Raw genomic sequence first — 24,657 nt, forward strand, 5'->3', positions numbered from 1 at the left:
ATGACTATTTGCTTACACTGTATTTCCGCCACCTTGGCCAATTGAAGGGCAAGGGGATCCCTTGGAAGAAATCCATGGAAGCTCCTGGCTGCTGGGCCTTGGAGTACTCTTGGGAGCGGCCGGGAGATTTCATGTCAGTTTCAACCAGGAAGACACAGTGCTCACCATGTCCCATGGGTCCTGGAGGGCTGTGCCCAGTGGGCCTCCCCAAACCATGGCAGCTCCTGAGCCTTCAGTGAGCAGGAACAGGAAGGAGCCAGCACAGTCAGGGAGTTACGTCTTGCTCCTTTCACCCTGAAGCCATCAACACAGGAATCCCCTCCCTCTTCCTGGAACAGACTTCCCTGGTCCTGGACCCACGTGGCGGCTCCACCCTGTTTCCCCACGCATCCCTGTACCAGCACTCACACTCCCAAAATGTGCCCCCAGATTTGATTGGCACTCGTCTTAACGAGGCAGCCGAGGCTTAGATAACAGGGGGTCACCTTGGTCCCTGTTCAGTCAGCTTCGAAGGGCCTGGTCACGATCAATAGGGCTCCTGAGGTGGGTGGGTTCATTCAGGAGCAGCTGAGAAATGGGGCTTGGAGGGCGGGTGAGGCAAGAGGATTCAGTAAAGGACTGGATTTCAAGGAAGAAAAGGTTAATGTGATTATTCGTGGAACATTTATTGACGGCCACAGGAATGATGTCTTCAGAATTGGAGTTCTTTCCTTGTCCTTCCTTTCCTGGGTTACAAGGTCACCCTCATTTCTCATCTTGACCATTTCCTCTGCTTCCTAGGAAGTTCTGGTCTTTCCAGTCCTCTCCATTGACGGCGTCGGCAGGAAGTGCTCGCGGCCTTCTTGGGAAGTTTCCCAGCCGTCGCTTTCCTAGTTCAAACCCCCAGGGATCAAATTCTGCTTTGGTTCCTGTCTTCACCCAAAGCGTGATAGCTGTAGATGACTGGCCAGCCCACGGTTGGCTAACCGTGGCAGGGGTCCAGCCGTGGCCTGACGGGCTCCGGCCAGGAGACAGATTCACGGCACAGAACAAGATGGCAAGGCTCGTTGGCACAGCAAGCACCCTAAGGTCCCCCAGCCTCCCAAACCGTATTGCACGATTGATCTCTGAGAACGGAGTTTCTCAACTTTGGCACGATTGACGTTTTCAGCTAAAGACTTTGTTGTGGGGCTCTCCTGCGCATTGTAGGATGTCTGGGGGGACCCCTGGGCCAGGGGTTGGGGGTGGGGACACACACTCACCCTAGGTTGGGAACCCCTGCTCTAGAAGCACCCAGGACCCCCGCCCTAAGCTTCCTGCACGGCCCCAACATTCCCCAAACTCCAGCTGCCCGCTCCACTGCACGTTGATCCCAGAGACCCCAAGCAGAAAGCCTTCATTCCGCTCGTGAGTTTGTCTCTTCGGGAGATCAGGAGCCTGAGCGTGGTGTCGACCGGCAGGCTCTGGGGTGACCTTCCTGCGCCCCGACTTCCAGAGAAGGACCAGCAGACAGGACCACTCAGCAGCCAAGGTCCAAGGAAGGTTTGGCGACGCGAAGTGCTGCTAGTCTTCTGTGGGTCATTGGATTCAGGGCCATTCCAAACAACCTGGGGACACAGAGTGGGAAATCTCATTCCAGGCCACTATCGTGGCCCTCAGCGGACGTGTCAGCCTCACCGTGCGGCTCGCCTGTTAAAGCCATCCCACTGTCGAGTTCTCCATCGGGAACCAAACCCCGACGGGAAATGAGTTTACTCTAAGCCACTCTCAGTGCAATTTTCAGTCCCCCGCCTGTGTCAACTCATTGAATTTTCAGTTTTTAACAGTCTTATGAAGAAGTGACTATTTTCCTCATTTTACAGATAGGGATACTGAGGCACCGTGAGGTCGAATAACCTGCAAAAATGTATCCCAGGGTTGATGAGGGATGGGATTGGAAGTCGAGCCCAGGCAGAGGAACCCCAGGTTCTCACTAAGCTACGATGGCCCCTTTGGACAGGGTAGGAAACAGACAGGAAATGAACCGGGTGACACGGCCGGTAGGTGGGATCGGTATCTCTCAAGGGGTAAAGTCAGGCTTCCTGTGTCTTCCGCACCAATTGTGTCCGTGAGTGTGGACGAATGAAATACCCCCGAATCTTATAGATTATTTGCCTGTTCCGACTGGGGGCACCGGGGGTGTCTCAATCATTGACCTCCACTCCCAACTGCGAGCCCCTCGTCTCGCCTTCTCCAGGACCAGGGACCGTCTCTCACCAGAGGACTCGCAGTGGGCAGCCGGCATGACTCAGCCTCTTGCAGAGCAGCCTGACGCCGGTGTCGCCCAGGGCGTTGTGGGTCAGGTACAGCTCCCTCAGGGTCCGGTTGACCCCCAGGCTGCAAGAAAGGGCCTCACAGGCTTTGGCGGTGAGACCACAGCTGTCCAGCCTGTGGAAGAGAAAGTCTGCTTGAAGCCACAGCGGGGGCTGCTTGGGGAAGGTCTCATCTTCGTAGGGAGTCGGGGGGACGTTTTCAGGGGACCCGTTCAAGAGAAAGCAGAGTAGAACCAAACCAGTCCAGGCTCAGGGCCACGTGGGGATGGGAAGCACGGAAGAGAGGCGTTTCCAGACGCTCCTCGGCTCATGGCTCCATCTCTGCGGGATCCCTGCTGATTTGACAGCCAATTCTCTCTTTCCCCTTCTGGGAATTCCACTGCAATTTCTCCCTGAGACCCCAGTCTCAGTCCATCTGGAGTTAAGGCTGTCCTGAAGGCCTAAGTTGGTCGGTTTGCCCATCCCCAGCCACCATCAATGGTTCCAATTGGGCACAGGAGCCACCCAAAGCCATGAATCAGAACCAGACTTTTCCTGGAGTATTTTCTTTCAGAATTTGGGCCTGGCAAGAACTGCAGACATTTTGCCACCAAGCAGGGTCAAGGCTCACCTTCATTGAGAATGGAGCCACAACAGCGGTAAGCATACAAGATAATGGAGATCAAGAATCCAAATGCCTGGATCAAGCCATGCCTGAAGCATGAATTTTTACTTGCACAACTCAATCAATCCTTTTTTGCAGAAGCCAATAGCAATTGGGCTGCCACCTGCCTTGGCAGTATCCCACCTGATTCTCTCTGATTTCTATTCTGTCTCCAGTCATGTTTCTTTCCTATATTCTCGGCTGTTACAAGAAAAATAAGAAGTAGCATTTCTTGAGTACCGACTGTGTGCCAAGCACCTTGCTAAGGGCTTTGTGCTGACTTTCTCATTTATTCCTCACAGCAACCTTTGGAAAGAAGTCCTATCGTAGCCGGGATGTTCAATGGAAATATTGTAATCTTAGTCTGGCTGAGGCTGTAAGGCAATAAATGCCAGCTTCTAAAATGAGGTCAAGACAACAGTTCAGGACTTAAGAAGCAAGAGAAAAAACCCGCTTGGTGACATACAACTACCCACATCCCAGGACAGAATGGTCAGGAGTCAAAACTGATGGTATTAGCTGGGGAGGGGGTTGTGCAAGGAGGTTGACCCAGGTTAATTATTCCACCTCTGGAGACTAGGCAGTGGAGGCACCTCCTATGGGGTCCCCATAAGAACTCACATACATGCCCCTGAGTGAGGTGGCTTTTTTTGTTTTGTTTTGTTTGTTGAGGAAGATTGACCCTGATCTAACATCTGTTGCCAATCTTTCTGGAGTTTTTTCCTCCCCAAAGCCCCAGTGCATAGTTGTTTATCCTAGCTGTAAGTCCTTTTAGTTTCTGTATGTGGGATGCCACGCCAGCACACATGGCTTGATGAGTGGTGTTTAGGTCTGTGCCCAGAATTTGAACTGGCAAACCCCAGGCTGCTGAAGCGGAACATGCAAACTTAACCACTATGGCACTGGGCCAGCCCCAAAGGTAGCATTTTGATGTCTCCCAGATAAGGGGGTATTTACATCCCAGAGGGACCCTGGCAACACCAATTAAGGGAGAGATGCTGCCCCTAAGCCCCCAGCTGAATTCCCAGATAAGCAAAAGACTCAGAAATGGAAGACGATATATGAGATGTGCCTCACCTCATTCTAAGTCATTCAGGTGGGGGGCCAGGCTGGTACTGGGAGAAAGGAGAAGGAGGAAGTAATAATTCACGTTTGACTGGCATTTACACTGGGCTAGACTGAATTTTTATTATATAAACGTTGCCGAGAAGCTATGAATCTTTCCAGGCAAATGCCAAGGGAAAAGGGGAGCGTTACAGAAAATGTTCAGAGGCAGTGAGTGAGGAAAAATGAAGCCTCTGTGTTTGTATTCCCACAGAGCAGGAATTATCCTACGACTTGTTTGCACAGTGCTTCTTTCCACATCTAGGATCCTGGTACCCTCCAAAGTGATGGAGAGATAACCCTTCAAAGGGAAAAGAACAAGGACAAGAAGATGCTCCCCCCCCCCCCCAGGGACTTCCGTTGCCACCAGGCCTGACGCCCAGACTCACCAGAGTTTCTGGAGTCTGCAGGTGGGGTGCCGCAGCCCCTCACACAGCAACCATACGCCCCGGTCTCCCAGGTCATTGAAACTCAGATCCAGCTCCCGGAGGTGGGGGTTGACCTGGAGGACGGCAGAGAGACCCTCACAGGCTGCGGAGCTGAGCTGGCAAATGCCCAACCTGGAAAGACAGGATGCACAGAGCAGAGCTGACACACTCCTCCTGCAGACACCGCCGGGCGAGGCTCATGCGCCAGGCCTGGGCTGGGCGCAGAGAGCCATTGTCAGACCCCATCTTCACCCGGCAGAGAGAAAAAGAGGAGGAAGAAGAAAGGATTGGGCAGATAGGAAGAAGGAAGGAAGAGAGAAGTAACAAGGAAACGGGGGTAAAAGGAAGAAACAGGAAGAAGAGTACAAAGAAAGAATAAAAAATAATATTTACTCTCTATTGGGCACTTGGTCCAAGCCAAGTATATTAGTTTCCTGGAGCTGCTGTAACAACTACCACACACTGGGGGTTTCAACAACAGAAACGTGTGGTCTTGCACCTCTGGAGGCTGGATGTCCGAGATCAGGGTGTTGCAGGTTGGTTCCCTGGGAGGGCTGTGAGGGAAATTCTGTTCCCTGCCTCTCCTCTGGTGGTTTGCTGGCAGTCTTTGGCATTCTCCGGCTTGCAGAAGCAATTTTTTTTTTTTTTTTTTTTTTGGTGAGGAAGATAGGCCCTGAGGTAACATCTGTTGCCGATCTTCCTGTTTTTTTGCTTGAGGGAGATTGTCACTGAGCTAATATTCATGTCCATCTTCTTATATTTAATATGTGGGACACCTGCCACAGCATGGCCTGAAAAGCAGTGTGTAGGTCCGTGCCTGGGATTCGAACCAGTGAACCCTGAGCCGCCAAAGCAGAGTGCGCAAACTCAACCACTATGCCACTGGGCCAGCCCCTAGGAGCATCATCTTGATCTCTGCCTTAATTGTCACATGGCATTCTCAATGTGTGTGTGTGTGTCTGTGTGTGTGTGTCCAAATTTCCTTATGAGGACGCCAGTCATCTTGGCTTAGGGGCCCACCCTACTCCGGGATGACCTCATCTGGACTAATGACATCTGCCACGACCCTGTGATGGGCTGACCTGTGCCCTCTCCAAATTCATATGTTAAAGCCCCACCTTCCAGGACTTCAGAATATGGCCTATGAGTGTGTTTGGAGACAGGGCCTTGAAAGAGGGCATTAAGTTAAAATGAGGCCGTTACGGCACTCCCTAATCCGATGTGACTGGTATCCTTATAGGAAGAGGAAATCTGGAGGCACAAAGAGACACAAGACGTGTGTGCAGAGGAAAGGCCATGTGAGGGAACAGCGAGAAGGCAGCCTCCTCAAGCCAAGGAGAGAGGCCTCAGGAGACAACCCTGCTGACACCTAGATCTTGGACTTCTAGCCTCCAGAACTGTGAGCATATGAGGTTATGTGGTTTAAGCCACCTGGTCTGGGGTGCTTTTTTTTTTTTCTTTGAGGAAGATTGGCCCTGAGCTAACATCTGTGCCCATCTTCCTCTATTTTATATGTGGGACACCTGCCAAAGCATGGCTTGATCCGTCATGTGTAGGTCTGTGCCCAGGATCCAAACCAGTGAACACCACTGGGCCAGCCCCTGGTGTATGTCCTTGATGTGTGTCTTGCTTAACCACCGTCCATGCAGTTAATGTGGCTGCCATTGCAACTGGAAGAGCATTTGGGAGCTTAAGAGAGCCAAAAGTGCTATTCTATTAAATAGTATTTTTTTTTCTGATTTTCAGAGATTCCTTTGTGTCCCTAGATGTAGCTGCCCCTACGTGAAAACCTGAACTCCTTTTTCCTTAAGTGTGTCGGTGTCCTCTGGTGACAAGTAGGTTCTATGTAAACCTGAAGATCTGGCAGACCTACTGCCACAGGACAAAACGAAAGGACTCAGTCTCAGCCAACGAGAGCCACGTTGGGGGACCTGGACCAACGCATTCTCACATTTGCACGGAAGAATAAATGTGTATGAATAACTATGAAAATTTGCAAAAAAAAATGCAAAAGACAGAATCTTCCTAACAGTAGGGCATATTACAAACTACAGCAATCACAACAGCGGAAAACTGGAAAAGGAATGGAGACAAACGGAAAAGAGAGAGTCAAAGACAAAGTGGGAAAGTGGCTTACAATAGAGTTGGCCTTACAAATCAGCAAGGAAAGCATGGGTTCTTTATTAAAGGGTGCCACAAAAATCGGAGAAAAATAAATTGAACCCCACCTGCCGACACACATAAACATAAGGAAGAAATTGAGTATATCTTTGACATCGTATTGGCAAGGAATTTCTTAGACATGTCACAAAAATATAAACCATAAAAGTACGTCCGGATTTGACCTCAAAACATAAAGATTTCTGTTTGAGAAAAGAATCCATGGGCAATTTGACAGATTGATGACCTGTGGAGAAGACATTTCCAAAGTATGCTGTCAACACAGGATTAATATCTAAAATATTTAGGGAACATCTGTAAATCGGCAAGACAGACATAGAACACATCTTAAAGAAATAAATACAGTCATGAGTCTCTTAACGACGGACATACGTTCTGAGAAATGCATTGTTAGGTGATTTCATCTTTGTGCAAACATCACAGCGTGCACTTAGACAAACCTAGATGGTACAGCCTACTTCACACCTAGGCTCTATGGTGCTAATCTGATGGGACCACCGTTGTACAAGCGGTCCATCGGTGACCGAAAAGTCGTTATGCGGCATGTGACTATAAATTACATGAATAAGCAATTCGCAGAATGGGGAAATGCAAAAAGCTAGTAAGCACAGGAAGAGATGCTCAATCTCACTCATTATCAGAAAAATACAATTTAAGAACATCTTGCACCCACCAGAATTTTAAAAATAGAAAGCGGAATGACCATAAAGATACGGGAGAAAAAGGAGCTTTCCTAAATTGCTGGTGGAAGTGTAAACAGCTGCATCTTTCTGGAGTTATTTTGGGATATCCGGTATGCAGATGCAGTCTGATCCTGCAGTTCTGTCCCTTGGGGGGATCTTAAAAGGGTTCAGAAAGAGATAAGTTCAAGAATGTACATCACAACACCGCACATGACAGCAAAGAGCTGGGGACAACCCAATGTCTGAATGACGAGATGGATTGGTAACATTGGTACATGCAAGTTATGGAATACAGGTTGGTTTAAAGGAATGAATTAGATATGTTTATACCAGCATGAACAGACCCTGAATGTATAAAGGTAAGTGAAAAACAAAGAGAGGTTGATGAGATGTATCATTTATGTAAAATAAACACATGAGGCCCCACAGGTGGGAGATGGGGAGGGCAATGGAGGAGACAAAAATGAAACAGGCATGTGTGGGTCCACAAGGACATTGTGGTACCAACTGAGAATTAGGAACACTCTAACTATGTGTATGTACAGCCCCAAAAGAAAATGTTTTGAGGGTGCAGTAGGGAGAAGACGGTGAAAAAATGGGGCACAGATTTATCCTAATTTTCTAAACATAAAAAAAGCAATCAGGGCTGGCCCCATGGCACAGCGGTTAAGTTCGCAGTTCCACTTCGGTGGCCCAGGTTTCACTGGTTCGGATCCCGGGTGTGGACATGGCATCGCTTGGCACGCCATGCTGTGGTAGGCGTCCCACGTATAAAGTAGAGGAAGATGGGCATGGATGTTAGCTCAGGGCCAGTCTTCCTCAGCAAAAAGAGGAGGATTGGCAGCAGTTAGCTCAGGGCTGATCTTCCTCAAAAAAAAAAAATGCAATAGAGCTGGCCCCATGGCCGAGTGGTTAAGTTCACTTGCTCTGCTTCAGAGGCTCAGGGTTTCGCTGGTTCGGATCCTGGGCGCGGACATGGCACCGCTCATCAGGCCACGCCGAGGCGGCGTCCCACATAGCACGGCCAGAAGCACTCACAACTAGAATATACAACTATGTACTGGGGGGCTTTGGGGAGAAGAAGAAGAAGAAAAGAAAGAAGATTGGCAACAGATGTTAGCTCAGGGCCAATCTTAAAAAATAAATAAAATAAAGTAAAATAACTACATTCAATTCAAAATATGGGGGGGAGAAAACCAATAGAAGTCACACCATGGCTGAACATCCCAAAACAAAAAAAATTCCACAGTGAATGACATCAGATAATTGATGGTGCTTCTGTAAGACAAAAAAAATAGACTCTCCTTTGGGACTACAAGGAAAGAGTTTTCTGAAAACTGACAGCCTTGCTGCATTTTCTTTGGTTTATTCATTTATTCATCTGCTCACTCCTTTAAAAGTACACGTATTTTTTTTTTTTTTTTGAGGAAGATTAGCCCTGAGCTAACATCTGCTGCCAATCCTCCTCTTTTTGCTGAGGAAGACTGACCCTGAGCTAACATCCGTGCCCACCTTCCTCCACTTTATACGTGGGATGCCTACCACAGCATGGCGTGCCAAGTAGTGCCATGTCCGCACCTGGGATCCGAACCAGTGAACCCCGGGCTGCCAAAGTGGAAGGTGCGAACTTAACCGCTGCGCCACCGGGCCGGCCCCATAAAGTACGTGTATTTCTAAGCACCTCTAGGCCACGTAGGTCTTCTACTCGCCGTTGGAATATACAGTTGATATGGCTCCTGCACTTTTGAAATGCCACACACATACAGACAAATTACAAATGTTGCTAAACGATGCTGAGGAGAAGTATAAGGTCAAATAAGATCTTAAAACTAGGAACCCAGACCTTATCTAGGGGTTAGGAAAGGCATCCACAGGGAAGAAACATTTGTTCTGAGTTCTAACAGATAAAACAGATGTTATCAGGGTAAGAAAGGGGACAGCAGAGCAGAAGAGCATTCCAGGAAGAAAGAGCTGCTTGTGCAAAGGCCCTGGGGCAGAAAAACCTTTGAAAGGAGGCTGATGCAGCTAGAGTTTAAGAGAAGAGGGGAAGGAGCATGGCCCCAGGGAGCCCAGACAGGAGGGCAAGGATTGTGAGTTTGGACTCTTAGGATGGTGAGCAATGTGCTACTCACCGGAGGGTCTGAAGTTTGCACTGGGGATGTCTGAGGCCCTCACACAGCAGCAGCACCCCGGCGTCCCCCAGGTCATTCAGACTTAGGTCCAGCTCCACCAGGCTCTGGTTCACACTGAGGGTGGAGGCCAGGTCTTCACAGGCAGCAGCAGTGAGACGGCAAATCTTCAACCTGCAGGAAATCCAACTCAACACATATTATGGAGGGTTTTCTACACGTTGCTAATTTCACCCTCCCTACCCACAATCTTAAAAGCAATGCATTTCCAAACAAACAGCTCATTTAAAAAAATGGTCAAAGACTTGAGTAGTCATTTCTCCAAAGAAGATATACAACGGCCACAAATCACAGGAAAAGACGCTTAACTTCACTAGTCACTAGGTAAATGAAAATCATAACCACGATGGGATACCACCTTACACACATTAGGATGGCTACTATAAAACAAAACAAAACAGAAAATAACAAGTGTGGGTGAGGATGCAGAGAAATTGGAAACTTTATGCACTGTTGGTGGAAATGTAAAATGGTGCAGCCACTGTGGAAAACAATACGGCGGTTCAGCCAAAAATTAAAAGTGACCATATGATCCATCCATTCCACTTCTGGTTGTATAACCAAAGGAATTGAGAGTAGGGGCTCAAAGAAATATTTGTACTTTCATGTTCATAGCATTATTCAAAATAGCCCAAAGGTGGAAGCAACCCAAGTGTCCAGGAATGGATGAATGAATGGATAAACATAATGCAATGTATATGTTCACTGGATGTTATTCAGTCTTAGGAAGGAAGGAAATTCTAAGACATGCTACGTCATGGATGAACCTTGAAAACATGATACTAGGTGAAATAAGCCAGTCTCAAAAAGACAACCACTTTGTGACTCCACGTGAATGAGGTACGTACAGCAGTCAGATTCACAAAGACGTAAAGTAGGACTTACCACAAGATCTGCAGCCTACAGACCGGGTTGCTCAAGCCTTCACACAGCAGCCTCGCACCCAAATCCTCCAGCGCATTTCCCGTCAGGTCCAACTCCACCAGATGTCGATTGGTGCTGAGCACGGAGGCGATCTCCCGGCAAGCCCCGGCCTCCAGCTGACACTTCCTCAACCTCGGGAGGAAAGAGACGTTGAGGAGGGCGCCATCTTGCTTTTCTGGATCCTGATGGCTCATCCTCTGGCCTATTTATCACCCAACACCAACCTACACGTGTCACGAAAGCTACGGAGATAAACAAGATCTCTATTTCCAGCAAGGAGCATCCTGTCTAATAAGACAATTGGGTCAGTAATTCCGATCCAATGTGCGTTGGTACCTTTGAGGTAGTAGGGCATGATACTTGAGAGTGGCGTCTGTAGAACTCAACAACCTTTGTTTGCATCCATCTCCACCACCCGCTAACCCTGTGACCTCAAGCAAGTTTCCATGAGGCCTCAGTTGTAGGTTTCACGTGCCACAGAATCTCAGGCTCACCGACCCTAAGGAGAACAATAGTGCCCACCTCACAGGGGTGCTGTGAGGATTACTAATTTACTAAAGGCTGAGGGGGTGGAACCAGGCCTGGCACACGGAGAGTGCTCAAGTGAGCTAGTGATTATTAAAACCATCATCGTGGACGGGCCACCTAGCTCAGCTTCGGCAAGTGGAGGACAGTTAGGGGAGAATTTGAGCTCGTTCCCGAAGGTTCAGTAGAAGTTTGCGCGGAGGAAGAGGATGAGATGTGGTGGGTGTCTGCCCCGGGTTCCTGGCACAGAGCTCCTAAAACCCTTATTTCCTAAGTGATAAGAGCACTAGGAACGTCTTCTCTTTTAATGAGGCGACTCCGGGTGGGGTCCTGCATGGGGTCTGGTCAACAGAAAGACTAAGCCATGATTAGGAGCTGGGAATTTTCAGCCTCACCCCCCGTTCTCTAGAGAGGGGAGAGGGCTGGAAATGGAGTTGATAATTGATCACGGTTACATGAGGAAGCCTCCATAAAATGCCGATAGTAGCGGGTTCAGAGAACTTGCAGGAGGGTGAACACATGCACACTGGAAGGGTGACGCACCCCAACTCTGCACGGACAGGAGCTCCTGGGCTCGGGACCCTCCCAGACCTCCCCCTGTGTGTCTCTTCATCTGGCTGTTCATCTGTATCCTTTACCATATCCTTTAATAAACTGGTAAACATAAGTCAGTGTTTCTCTGAGTTCTGGGAGCTGATCTAGCAAATTCATTGAACCCAAAGCAGGGGTCGTTGGAACCTCTGATTTATAGCCAGCCGGTCAGAAGCACAGGTGACAACCTGGACTTGTGACAAGCGTCTGAAGTGGGCAGAGAGCAGTCTCCTGGGTCTGAGCCATTAACCTGTGGCATTTGACACTACCTCCAGGTAGATAATGTTAGAATTGAGATAAATTGTAGGACACCCAGCTGGTGTCAGAGACTTGCTTGGTGTGGGGCACTGGCCCACACGTTTGGTGACCAAAAGTGTCAGAAGTGTAGTGCTCTGCGTGAGTAGTCAACTAGTCACACAGGTGGGAAACTGGGTGGTTTTCTTGAAAACAGTGGCATTGCAGGAAAAGGGCACTGCACAGCTGAAGGACCTTTGCACAGGGGCGCTCTGGGGTTCTGACTTCCCAAGATGTGGTCAATAAGTGGGGTGTGGATTCTGGGTGGGCAGGTGGCTCCAGGGACCCCTCACCATGTAGAAGTGGGTGGGGTCAGAGGAGGCCACCAAGAGGCTCTCTAAAGTGCAAAGAGTCCAGGGCAGGTGCCTGAGGTCATGGGTCTAAGGGCGGCCCTCACTATTTCAAGCCCTTGGAGACAACAAGCTTGCCCTGGGGAGATCATGCAGATTAAGAACTTGTTCTGGGGGACAGCAACTCACTGAATCATCTGCAGCCTGCATCGGGGGTGTCGGAGCCCCTCACAAAGCAGTCTGATGCCCGGCAGCCCCAGGCCATTGCCGCTCAGGTCCATCCTTATTAAATTCTTATTGGCTATCAGCGCTGCGGCGAGGTCCCAGCAGGCAGGGCCAGAAAGTTGGCACCTCTTCAGCCTGTGATGGAATGAAGGAGAAAGAGCCAGGTCATTTCCTTTGTGGTCGCTTTCTGGATTTTCCCCCTTATCCTTTCTCGCCCTCCTTCTTTTCATCTATACCCATTTTTCTCTTTTTCTAAAATAAAAGAAAGGGGATTAGTGGTTGCCGGGAGCCAAGGGATGGAGGATGAGAGTGACTGCTAATGGGTATGTGCTCCTTTCTGGTGTCATGAAAATACTCTGGAATTAGATACTGGTGATGTTTGCCCCATCTCGTGAACATACTAAAAAAAAAAGAACACTGAGTTTTCCAGTATGTGAATTATATCTCAATAAGAAAAATAATAAAAGGAACAAAAATAATATAAAATGTTTTGGTGCTTTGCAGTCATGGAAACGCCTCCACAGAGGTTGCCGTTAAGAGAGGAATTCAGGACCCGTCATGTTCCCTCTTCTCCACATCTTCTTTTCTCCATCACTAGGAGAAGAAGAAGGTACCACATCCTGAGTCGGCATCATGGTGCTCGTGGGGCCACAGCTGCTGGTTGGCGAGGCCACCATGGTTTAAAAGCTCACCGCCAATGGTGGAAGTATCTTTATTCTTCTTCTTCCCTCCAGGCATCTGGGGGGCGAGTGACTTGTCTTTTCCTCTCTGTGACTTCCTTCCAACCAGTTGGATGGGACAGAATGTGGGAATTGGGGATTGCTGAGGAGAGGAGGCCCATGGGTCTCTAGTCTTGGCCCGTTGCTCTGACCTACCTCACTAACGTATCTTATGGTGGTGTCATTTCCACCGGAAAATGAGGCACACATGACCTTCAGACTCAGAGAAATTGGGAATTGAAAACCAACTATGCCACGGAGTAGCAGATACAGAGCCTCGTTCCAGTCACTTCACCTCTCTCTAATCTGCGTGGAGATGGGGCTGATGGTATGGACCTTAGTGAGTGGGTGAAAGAATTTGGTGACTTACTCAACATCAGTACTTAGCATGGTTCCTTGCACATAGCAAATGCTCAACAAATTATGGTATTATTGTTATTATTATGCTCTCCTTGGGACTTGGCCCATGTCCTGCTCACAAAATGGTACTTGGCTTTCCCATGCCTCGATCCCTGTGAGTATCTTTCTTTTATGACACTTCAAGGGAGCAGAGGCACAGTGTGGGTCAGGATTCAGATATGCTTGGTTCCCTTAGTCAAGTGTCATTCCAGTTCCTCTAAGCTATGCCTTGATATCACCATGATCGATAATAACATGCACTCTTGATAGATAGAAGATGATGATGATGATAGATAGATAGATGATACATAGACTTAATTTGTATTGTTTTTTATCTTTTTTTTTGAGGAAGATTAGCCCTGAGCTAACTACTGCCAATCCTCCTCTTTTTGCTGAGGAAGACTGGCCCTGAGCTAACATCCATGCCCATATTCCTCTACTTTATATGTGAGACGCCTACCACAGCATGGCTTTTTGCCAAGCGGTGTCATGTCCGCACCCAGGATCCGAACCAGAGAACCCTGGGCCGCTGAGAAGCGGAACGTGCGCACTTAACCACTGCGCCACCGGGCCAGCCCACCATACTATTTTAATTATTGTAGCTTTGTAATATAGTTTCAAATCAGGAAGTGTGACTGGAGTTAGGAAGCCTGAAAAGGAGGAGATAAAAATAAGAAAAGTGAGAGATGATGACGCCTGAACTTCTACTGATCCCCATCTGTTGTGGGCTGAGTCGTGTCCCCCACAAAATTCACACACTGAAGTCCTAACCACCCCCGTCCCTCAGGGTGTGGCTGCATTTGGAGATAAGGTTTTTAAAGAGGTGACTAGGTTAAAATGAGGTCATTAGAGTGGGCCCTAGTCCAATATGACTGGTGTCCTTACGAGAGGAGATTAGGACAACGACATGCAGAGGAACGGCCATGTGAGGACACAGGGAGAAGATGGTCGTCTACAAGACTCAGAAGAAACCAACCCGGCTGATTCCTTGATCTCAGACTTGCAGCCTCCAGAACTGAAGGAAAATAAATGTCTGTTGATTAAGTCACCCATTCCATCGTATTTTGTCATGGCGGCCCTTAGCAGACAAACACATCATCCACCACCCTAATGTCTTTTCTTCCTTCCTTCCTTCCTTTTTTTTTTTTTTGGTCAGGAAGATTGGCCCTGAGCTAACATCCATTGCCAATCTTCCTTTCTTTTGCTTGAGGAAGATTCACCCCGAGCTAACATCTATGCCCATCTTCCTCTATTTTGTATGTGGGATGCCACCAGAGCATGGCTTGACAAGCAATGTGTAGGTCTGTACCCAGGATCTGAACCCATGAACCCTGGGCTACTTAACCACCATGCCACCGGGCCAGCCCCCCTAATGTCCTTTCTCACTGAGCCCCATGAGAGGCAGCGGTAGGACCCTGAGAAGAGCACAGACCCACCTTGACTCACCTCAGGTTCTGAAGTTTGCAGTTGGGGTGCCTGAGTCCTTGACACAGCAGCTTCACCCCACGACTTCCCAGGGCGTTGCGGTACAACACCAGCTCTATCAGGTTTGGATTGGTGCTTAGAGCAAAAGCAAGCTGTTCGCTGTAGGCATCTGGCAGGATGTTCCTCTCAGGTCTGCATGAAGGAAAGACAGGCCACAGTCTAGTTCTACTGGTCACTTTAGAATGATTAAGTACAATTGTATGTCACTTCATCTTTTTTTTTTTTTTTTTTTGCTGAGGAAGATTGGCCCTGAGCTAACATCTATGCCAGTCTTCCTCTGTTTTGTATGTGGGATGCCACCACAGCATGGCTTGATGAGCAGTGTGTAGGTCCGTGCCTGGAATCCAAAGCCATGAAGCCCAGGTTGCTGAAGTGGAGTGCGCAAACTTAACCACTATGCCACCGAGCTGGCCCGTCACTTCATCATTTATGAAGCATTTTGTCATCTTTATTTTAATTTATCTTCTGAACAACCCTGCATTACTTGCCCAAGGTCACACAGCTACTAGATAGTAGAAACCAGACGTAAACCCTTGGACTAGGGGTGCAAAATGGCTTTCATCTCACAGGTGCACTCTGAGAGACTGGAAGAAGCCCTTGGAAGCCAGAACATTCACAGGTGGCCTTTCATCTACACCCATGGTCTTCAAAGTGTGGTCCTCAGTTCAGCAGCATCAGCATCACCTGAGAACTTGCTAGAAATAAAAGTCCTCAGCCTCCAACACAGCCCTGCTTGATCAGAAATCTGTGTTTTAAACAGCCTTCCAGGTGATTCTGCTCACACTTCAGAACCACGGATGCACCCAATGGTTTCCTCACTCCCTTTCTTCACAGCTGATGAAAGTAAAATATCTCTGCTGAAGAACCAGAGCCAGAAATTACAAATTTGTGGCCTGGGAGCTGAGTTCCATCAATGAGTGTCCAAATAATTCACAAATCAGGAGATTTCACATGAAAATACAGATTCTGTAGCAATTCTGGCTACACAAGGACCTGATGAGCACAAGGCAACAGTTGGCCCCCATAACCAGGTATGTGACTACTCTTGTCAGTGGGACCTGGACACTCCTGGTCACCAGCCCCTCTGGCCTGCATCCCCCATTTACACAACCAGTCTGGCTGTATCGTTTCCTCTGGCTGCTGTAACAATGACCGCAAACACAGCAGCTTAAAACAACCCACGTTGGTCATCTTACAGTTTTGGAGCTCAGAGATCTGAAAGGAGTCTTGCTGGGTTAAAATCAAGATGTCACCCGGATTGTCTTCCCTCTGGAGCCCCCAGAGAAGGATCCACTCCTGCGCCTTTTCCAGTTTCCAGAGGCCACCTGCATCCCTTGGCTTGTGGCCCCCTTTCACGAGTCATCCCTCTGAACTCACCACATATCGCGTCTCCTTCGCCTGTCTCCCTCCATCCCTTATGATTCCTTTGGGCTCCATAGCCCAGGATCATCTCTCCATCTCAAGATCCTTACCTAAATCACATCTGCAAAGTCTCTCTTGCCGTATAAGGTCACATATTCACAGATTCCAGCATTAGGACCTGGGCATCTTTGTGGGGGAGCCATTATTGTGCCCAATACACTGGCCTTGGTGAGCATTTGAATTTATAATTCTTACTTGTGAGATAAGAGAAAATATATATATTGGTCACCTGGCACAGGGCTCCTGAAACTCTTGTGATTTCCTGGATGATAGGAGTGTCCTTTGTTCTAATGAGGTGACTCTGGGTGGGCTCCTGGATGGGGACCGCTCAACAGAAAGACCAAGCCACGATCAGAAGCTTGGAATTTTCAGCCCCAGTCTTCATCCTCCAGGGAGGAGAGAGGGGCCGGGAACAGAGTTAATGATCAATCATGCCTCCGTGATGAGGCCTCCATAAAGATCCCAAAAGTACGGGATTCAGAGAGCTTCTGGGCTTCTGAACACGTGGAGGTGCTGGGAGCGTGCCGTGTCCACAGAGAACATGGTGCTCTGAGCCCCTTCCCCATGCCTTGCCCTGTGCATCTCCGGCATCTGGATGTTCATCTGTATCTTTTATCATATCCTTTGTAATAAGCTGGTAGACAGTAAGTAAACTGTTTTCCTGCATTCTGAGCAGTTTCAGCAAATAACAGAATCCAAGGGGAAGGAGGCCATGGGAACCTCTGATGTGTAGCCAACCTAGACAGCCGTTATGAGTAACCCGGGGACCTACTACTCGTGATTGGTATCTGACGTGGGGTGAGAGCAGTCTTGTGGGACTGAGCCCTTAGCCTGAGGGATCTGACATTATCTCCAGGTAGATACTGTCAGAATTGAGATAATTACGTGGGACACCCAGTTGGTGTCACAGAGAATTGCTTGGTGTGGAGAAAGCTCCCCACATATGGTGTCAGAAGCGTCATGAGTGTGGTAGTGGTGTGACAGGAAAGAGGACAAAAGAGGAGAAGTGAGTTTTCCTAGTTGCCCCTCCAGACTTCAGAGCCAGTCACCGCCCCCCCTTGTAAACAAGGCAGTGATGGAGGTGAAGGATGCCTCATCTCTCTGTCTGGATAAACAATCTGACGTTCCATCTTTTGAGGTTTGGCATGGAGCGCCAACACACTTGGTCCAGACCTACAGGGATGTGAGTAAGACAAGATATGATCTCACAGGTCAGAGGGCAAAGAGTAGGACATTTCCTGCCTGGCTGCGGAAAGGGGTGTGGATTGGGTGCAAGGAGACTTTCAGAAGATGCTGTAATTTTGGACCTTCTAAAATCTTGATGACCTTTCTCTGAATCAGGCTGGGGTCAAGAACTGGCCTGAGTCACATAGCACAGGGTACAATAGGCAGCCAATAAAATCTCCTAATTTACTTCTCGTGATATGGTCTGTCTTATGACTTATGGTATAAGGTATAATGACACACATTACTTACATATTTTAATTATATATAATTATGCATATAATAATACACATAAAGTCTAGTTTATGTGACCCGCCATACCCTAGAGGCCTTAACTACAATATGGCAATGTGTTCTGGTAGATTTAATCAAATCATCTACTCAGAGTGTCTACACTGTCACCTACGGTGGTGATGGTGAAAAGAGTGATGTCTAAATTTTATTGAGTTCTGACCTTGTACGCAACCCAGTGTGAAGCCTTTACAACCAGCCTTAAGAGGTAGGAATTAAAATTCCCATTTTCGGGGCTGGCCCGGTGGCGCAGTGATTAAGTGCACATGCTCCGCTTCTGCGGCCCAGGGTTTGCTGGTTCGGATCCCAGGTGCAGACATGACACCGCTTGGCACACCATGCTATAGCAGGTGTCCCACATATAAAGTAGAGGAAGATGGGCACGGATGTCAGCTCAGGGCCAGGCTTCCTCAGCAAAAAGAGGATTGGCGGCAGATGTTAGCTCAGAGCTAATCTTCCTTGAAAAAAAAAAATCCCATTTTCCACGCAGAAAAACTGAGACTCAATGAGAAGAAAGGTCCCACAGCTAGCGGGTGGCAAAGTTGGGATTCTAATCCATGTTTGTTAGATTCCAAATTCCGGGCTCTCTATTCACCAGCACCCCTTCTTGTATCCTCTAGTACAGTAATTTAAAGTCCTGAGCACGCACCCTCCATAAACACACGTAGTACACCTTTACAGCATTTAGATCAATGAGGAGCCTGGTTGCCAGAATTATAACTCCAGCGAGATGAAGAGTCATGAGGAGCCAGGCAGAGTCTGATAACTGGAAACAAGCCCCAATCGGAGCGGATGTTGATACATCAGTCCCTCTTAACTGCATCCCCAGGGTCCTTGGACTGACTTTTCCCTCTTCCCAGAACACCCCTCCTTCCTAAATTTTCACGTCGCTGCTCCATCTCATCACTGAGGCCAGCAGCAGTCGTTATCTGAGCTGATGGGGAGGCGCGGAGGATCTGGAGCCCACCCTCAGCAGGACGTATTCAACGATTCCCACGGAACTAGCGCATCAGGACCCCAGCCCCCTGCCCCTGAGTATGGGTGGGGACACTTCTGAGAAGTGGAAAGTAGCATTGGCCTCTAGTTGCCCCTGAGGGACTGGCTTGACCATGTTCCCTTTGTTGGCTGTCTTCCCTTGTCTTCTCCGCTTTCTGGGACGATCTCCCAAAGAAACTACCATAGGGAACCAGAACACCCTACTTTGGCGTAACGGTTATTTTGAGTTGAAGGCAAATGAGATGCAGAAAGAAGGCCCAGAGCTGCCCTTATCCGACCAAGAGAAGAAATTTCTGAAAACTGAGGACTTCCATAAATCTCCGTCTCCTGGGGAAGTTTTATGGCCACAAAGAAGATGGAGGGGCCGGCCCCGTGGCCAAGTGGTTAAGTTCACTGTGGTGGCCCAGGGTTTCACTGGTTCGATCCCAGGCGTGGACATAAGACGGCGTCCCAAATAGCACAACCAGAGGCGCTCACAACTAGAACCTACGACTATGTACTGGGGGGCTTTGGGGAGAAGAAAAAAAAAAGAAGATTGGCAACAGTTGTTAGCTCAGGTGCCAATCAAAAAAGAAAAAGAAGATGGAATGTTGGTACCAAAGGGGTTCAGGACACACGACCCCAAGATGTGGGACCTCAGCATACTGAACGTCTTGAGCTGAAGGGGTTTGAGAAAGAAGGAGGGAGAAGCGTCACTCTGACCCTCGCCCCCAACTTCTTGCCTAAAAGCAGGAGATCAACCTCTCCTGCGGAAGCTGCCCCCCTGTATAACAAGGAAGGGAGACAGCCGTATTGCCAGAAACAGGGGGCTGAGAGCCAAGGAGGGTGTCAAACAAACCTCGTTACTTCCTCACCACTTACGACCCCAAGCGCAAATCCCTCTGTCTCGTCAATTCTTCACAGATTTACCGTTTCTTTGTCTAAAAGGTATAAAGGCTTTGTGCTCTGTGCGCTTCCTTGACTCTTCATTCTCTTGTGAAGGCTCCCGTGTACGTGTAAAAATTCAAAAAAATCTGTATGCTTTTCTCCTTTTAATCTATCTTATGTCAGTTTAATTCTTAGGTCCGGCCAGAGACCCAAAGAGAGAAGAGGAGAATTTTTCTCCCCCTACAGTTCCATGATGGACCTACACAAACAAACCTTACTCCATGAGTTTTCTGCATATATTTTCCACCCCACAATTTGCCACCCCAGAACCTCAAAGTTCTTTTCCTTTGTTCTTGTCACTTGTCTAAAAATGTATTGTTCTTTTGTTAAGATACTATAGAACCCCAAGTTCTAACCATCCCTCTGAGCTACACGTCTCTGGGTACTCCTGCATGTAAGCGCAGATGAACGTGCTAATAAACTTCTGCTGGTTTTTCTCTCACTGATCTGTTTTTTGTCAGTCTAATTTACAGGCCTCCAGTTAGGAACCTAAGAGGTTAGAAGGAAAAAGAATGTTTTTCCTCTACTACCCTACTAACATTGAAATCCTTGTTTCTAAGATTACTTTTTGGGGAACTCAAACCTCGCACAGTTTTAGCCAAAAGAGTCTTTTAAAAAATCACTTCCAGGGCCAGCCCGGTGGCGCAGCAGTTAAGTGCAAATGTTCCACTTCTCGGCCACCCAGGGTTCACTGGTTCAGACCCCCAGTGTGGACATGGCACCGCTTGACATGACATGCTGTGGTAGGCGTCCCACATATAAAGTAGAGGAAGATGGGCATGGATGTTAGCTCAGGGCCAGTCTTCTTCAGCAAAAAGAGGAGGATTGGCAGCAGTTAGATCAGGGCTAATCTTTCTCAAAAAACCCCAAAATATCACTTCCTCAGAGCTTCTTTCCTTGACTATCCCCTTTCATGTTGCCCACCCCCGTCCAAGTCATTGTCTATTACATTACCCTGGTTTATTTTCCTCACAATAGTTATCGCCATCTGAAACTACCTTAATCATCAATTTCATTTGTTTTCTTGTTTGCATATTTATTTGCTTACTATTCTTTTCTTTTTAAGATTGACTCTGAGCTAACATCTGTTGCCAATCATCTTCTTTTTTTTTCTCCCCAAAGTCACAGAACATAGTTGTATATCCTAGTTGTATGTCATTCTAGCTCTTCTATGTGGGATGCCGTCATGGCATGGCCTGATGAACGGTGCCAGGTCCACGCCCAGGATCTGAACTGGCAAACACTGAGCCACCGAAGTGGAGTGCATGAACTTAACCACTCAGTCATGGGGCCTGTCCCTTCACTATTCTTTTTTTTTTTTTTTTTTGAGGAAGACTGGCCCTGAGCTCACATCCATGCCCATCTTCCTCTACTTTATATGTGGGATGCCTACCAGAGCATAGCGTGCCAAGCGGTACCACGTCCGCACTGGCAAACCCCGGGCCGCCAAAGCATAACGTGCACACTTAACTGCTGTGCCACTGGGCCAGCCCCACCCTTTCTTTATCTATCTGCCTCTCTTGAGGATGTTTGCTCTGGCAGGGGCACTGGCCAGCTTATTCACACTGTTTTCAGTCTAAAGAAAAAGTGCTCTTGATAATATTTGTAGATTGAATACATTCTCCTTGACATGGGCCCCAATTTGGTCCTAAAGAGTATTGTTTAAGAGCAGGACACCGTCGACCATGATCTGGGAGCCAGGTCATTCTCTGCTGTGGGGGGCTAGGATGTTTTTGCAGCATCCTTGGCCTCTACCCACTGGAAGCCAGTAGCACCCCTCCCGTCTCCCCTAGCTGTGACAACCGTCTATTTCCCCAGATATTGCCAAGCATCTCCCAGGGTGGGGGTGGAGCCACCCCCAGTTGAGGACACGAATTCGGTTAAGAGCGTGAACTTGGAGAGAGAGCCCCAGCGAGTACTTACGGCTGTGCCAGTGGCGCCTGGGGCCCCTCAGCCCCCCTCAGCCCGTCTTCCTCGTCCGCGCTGTAGGCGGCCCCGCACAAGTGCAGCACCACGACGTTCCTGCAGTTCTTCACACAAAAGCAGGAAACCATGTGCTCCATCCTGGTGGCGATGTTGCTGACCACGACCACTTGGAAGTGGCTCAGGGCCTGCTGGATGAACTCCTCCTCCTGGATCTCATAGAGACAGCTGAAGAGCTCCAAGCAGCCCTGCTGGAGCATGGAGCCCTCGCTCTGCGCTTTGCTCTCGATCCACTCCAACAGCTCCGCCTTGACGCGAGGCGAGACCTTCCAGCAAAGACTTTTCTCCAAGTAGCTTCTCGTCTGCTCGTTGAGGAGTCCAAACAGGAAACGGACGGTGAGCGCCAAGAAGCTCCTTTCTGAAAACCCGCACTCAGCCAACAGCCTTGCCACGTTCTGGTCTGGGCCGGATCCGCTCTCCCCATCCTCCAGGATATAGTGCATGGCTGCGAAAAACTCCTGGAAACTCAAGTGGATGAAGCTGTAGAACCTTTCACAGTTGATGTCCTTCTGGAAGATGTTCATATTGAGGAAGGAAGACACATCCACTCCATCCAGGCCGTGCTTCCGGAGGTCCTGTTCCTCAAAAAGGATTTTCTGATTCCAGAGGCCATCTGCAGCCAAAGAGCAGAGCCCTCTCTGGTTGGGTGGGATCTGGAGGGTTGGGGTCCCTGGCTTGGGTTGCATGAGACTCAGGAGGTAGAGCGTGTACACTGCCGTCGTGGTCCTGGATGTCTGCCTCAAAAGCCTTCCACCCTCCAACTGCTGCTTGAGGCAAGTGCAAATGACCCAGCACACCATAGGGACAAAGCACAGAGTGAAGAGGGGCTCGTTGTCCCTCACGAAATGGAAGACTTGGCCGGCCTGCTCGGCGTTGTGGAAATACTTGTAAAAGTACTCCTTCCTTTCCGCCTCGGAGAAGCCCAGGATCTCCACGTGCCGGGGATGCTCCAGCAAGCGGTGGAGCTTCTCCAAAGCCGTGGGCCTGGTGGTGATGAGCAAAGACAGCTCCGGCAGCAGCTTCTTCCGAATCAGGCTGCTAAGCAGGAGCTCGGTGGGCCGTTTCTCCTCCCAGCAGAGGCACCAGGGGCCCTGAGGGTCGTGGAAAGAGGGCTTGAGCTCATCAAAGCCATCAAGGATGAAAAGGAGGCGCTCAGGAGCTCGCAGGAGCTCCTGGAGGGGCGCGCCGGGCTCAGGCCAGCAGCTGGAGATGAGGTCTTGCGCGCTCCGCTCAGAGGCGCTCTGGTTCATCTCCCTGCAGTGGATGTAGAAGACGTAATCAAACCTGTCTTGGAAGAGCTTCCCGTCGGCCCAGTCCAGCATCACCTTGTGGGCCAGCATGGATTTGCCCATCCCTGCTGCCCCCTGCAGGACCACGGTGCGCGGCGGCTCGGGGCGCTCCTCATCTGGCTCAAAGAGGGTCTCCATCTGGATGAGGCTGGCCTGCTGTCCTACGGTTCTCGTGTGTCCCCGGCCCGTGTCCAAAAGCTTCTGCTGAGCCCACGTGGGATTTGAGTGCTCCTTCACCAGGAGGAGCCGGGTGTAGCGCTGGCTGAGGTTGACGCATTCCCCCAGCCGCGCGTTGCGGTCTTCCATTAGGCGGAATTTCCGGCGTACGTGGTTCCTGTAGGATTCCCGGGGATCTGATGGAGAGGAAGGGAGGATCCGTGGAAGACTCGTCAGCAACATTTCATGAATTCCTGAGTTAAAACAAACCACGGTCTAGTGCCTACTTGTTCTGTGATATCCTTGGAACGGTTTTCTAGGTGGAGTCTGAGAATCTTGGTACCTCCCTGTGAAGATCTAAGCTTTGCATGGGAAGTAGAGGCGTTAACATGGAAACCTCTCATGCACAGTGTGCTATCCTTGCTGCTCAAATGGTGGTCCCTGTGCCAGCAGCATGGGCATCACCATTCCGGCTGAGGGACGACCGCAATGCGGCGAGAAGCATGTGTCAGTCAACCCCATCCTCAGCCTCTCCTGGCAAAGAACACCTAATCCCATGTGGGCCCACCGGGGAGCTGGTTGGCAACGTGAAATCTTGAGCCCTGCTTCCCTACGACTGAATCAGAACCTCCCTGTCTAACAAGATCGCTGCATGGTTTGCACCCCCATTAAAGGTGGAGAAAGCAGGGCTGCAAAGTTTTTTGGGTCTGCTTTGAAACAAGGTAGATGCGTATGGCACTGAAGGAGAACTTACCCGTTCTATAAACCCTTTGCTTAAAGGTTCTTTGGGAACACCTGCTGGTATAGATGTCTGGGAGTAATCTAGAATAGCGGTTCTCATGGGGAGACTGGGTCCTCCTTGGGGACCTTTTGCAAGGTCTGGAGGACGTTTGGGTTGTCACAACTGGGCGTGCTACTGCCGTCTGGTGGGCGGAGGTCAGGGATGCTGCTGAACGTCCTACAACACACAGCACAGCCCCCACGACAAAGAGCTATTCAGCCCCAAAATGTCAACAGTGGGAAGGTGGAGAAACCCTAATCTGGACAAAAATGTGTCCCTTGGTATTTGGATGTCACCAGAGGCCCATAATATCCACCCAAGAGAAGGTGAAAAAGATCTGAATTCGATCCCAGGACTCTCTCAAAACAAATACACGTACTCTTTTATTTTTAATTGTGGTAAAATAGACCATAACATAAACTTTACCGTTTTAACCTTTTTTTTAAGTGTACAGCTCAGCGGTATTAAGCGGATTCACAGTGTTGTGCAACCATCACCACCGTCCATTTCCAGAGCTTTTTCGTCATCCTCAGCAGAAACTCTGCACCCAGTGGACACTCACTCGCCATTTCTTCCCTCCTCCACGGCCCCTGGCAGCCACCGTCCTACTTTCTGTC

General features: G+C 49.1%; 1 protein-coding gene across 3 annotated transcripts in view; it reads right to left on the bottom strand.

The window, feature by feature from the left end:
* Nucleotides 1-640: 640 nt before the first annotated feature.
* The window catches only part of NLRP12 (NLR family pyrin domain containing 12), a 31,224-nt gene continuing 7,207 nt past the window's right edge, over nt 641-24,657 (bottom strand). For 2 of the 3 annotated variants that reach the window (XM_070633351.1, XM_070633353.1), the window contains exons 3-10: nt 21,755-23,456; nt 14,933-15,103; nt 12,333-12,503; nt 10,405-10,575; nt 9,463-9,633; nt 4,428-4,598; nt 2,236-2,406; nt 641-1,586 (exon numbers count right to left, since the gene is read on the bottom strand). In XM_070633351.1, coding sequence (XP_070489452.1) covers nt 1,499-1,586; nt 2,236-2,406; nt 4,428-4,598; nt 9,463-9,633; nt 10,405-10,575; nt 12,333-12,503; nt 14,933-15,103; nt 21,755-23,456 — 2,816 coding nt within the window. In that variant the 3' untranslated portion in view covers nt 641-1,498. The remainder of the gene's footprint in view (nt 1,587-2,235; nt 2,407-4,427; nt 4,599-9,462; nt 9,634-10,404; nt 10,576-12,332; nt 12,504-14,932; nt 15,104-21,754; nt 23,457-24,657) is intronic. The other variant, XM_070633352.1, reaches the window with a different exon arrangement.

This window comes from Equus przewalskii, chromosome 9 (assembly GCF_037783145.1).
Source record: "Equus przewalskii isolate Varuska chromosome 9, EquPr2, whole genome shotgun sequence".
Taxonomy (NCBI): domain Eukaryota; kingdom Metazoa; phylum Chordata; class Mammalia; order Perissodactyla; family Equidae; genus Equus; species Equus przewalskii.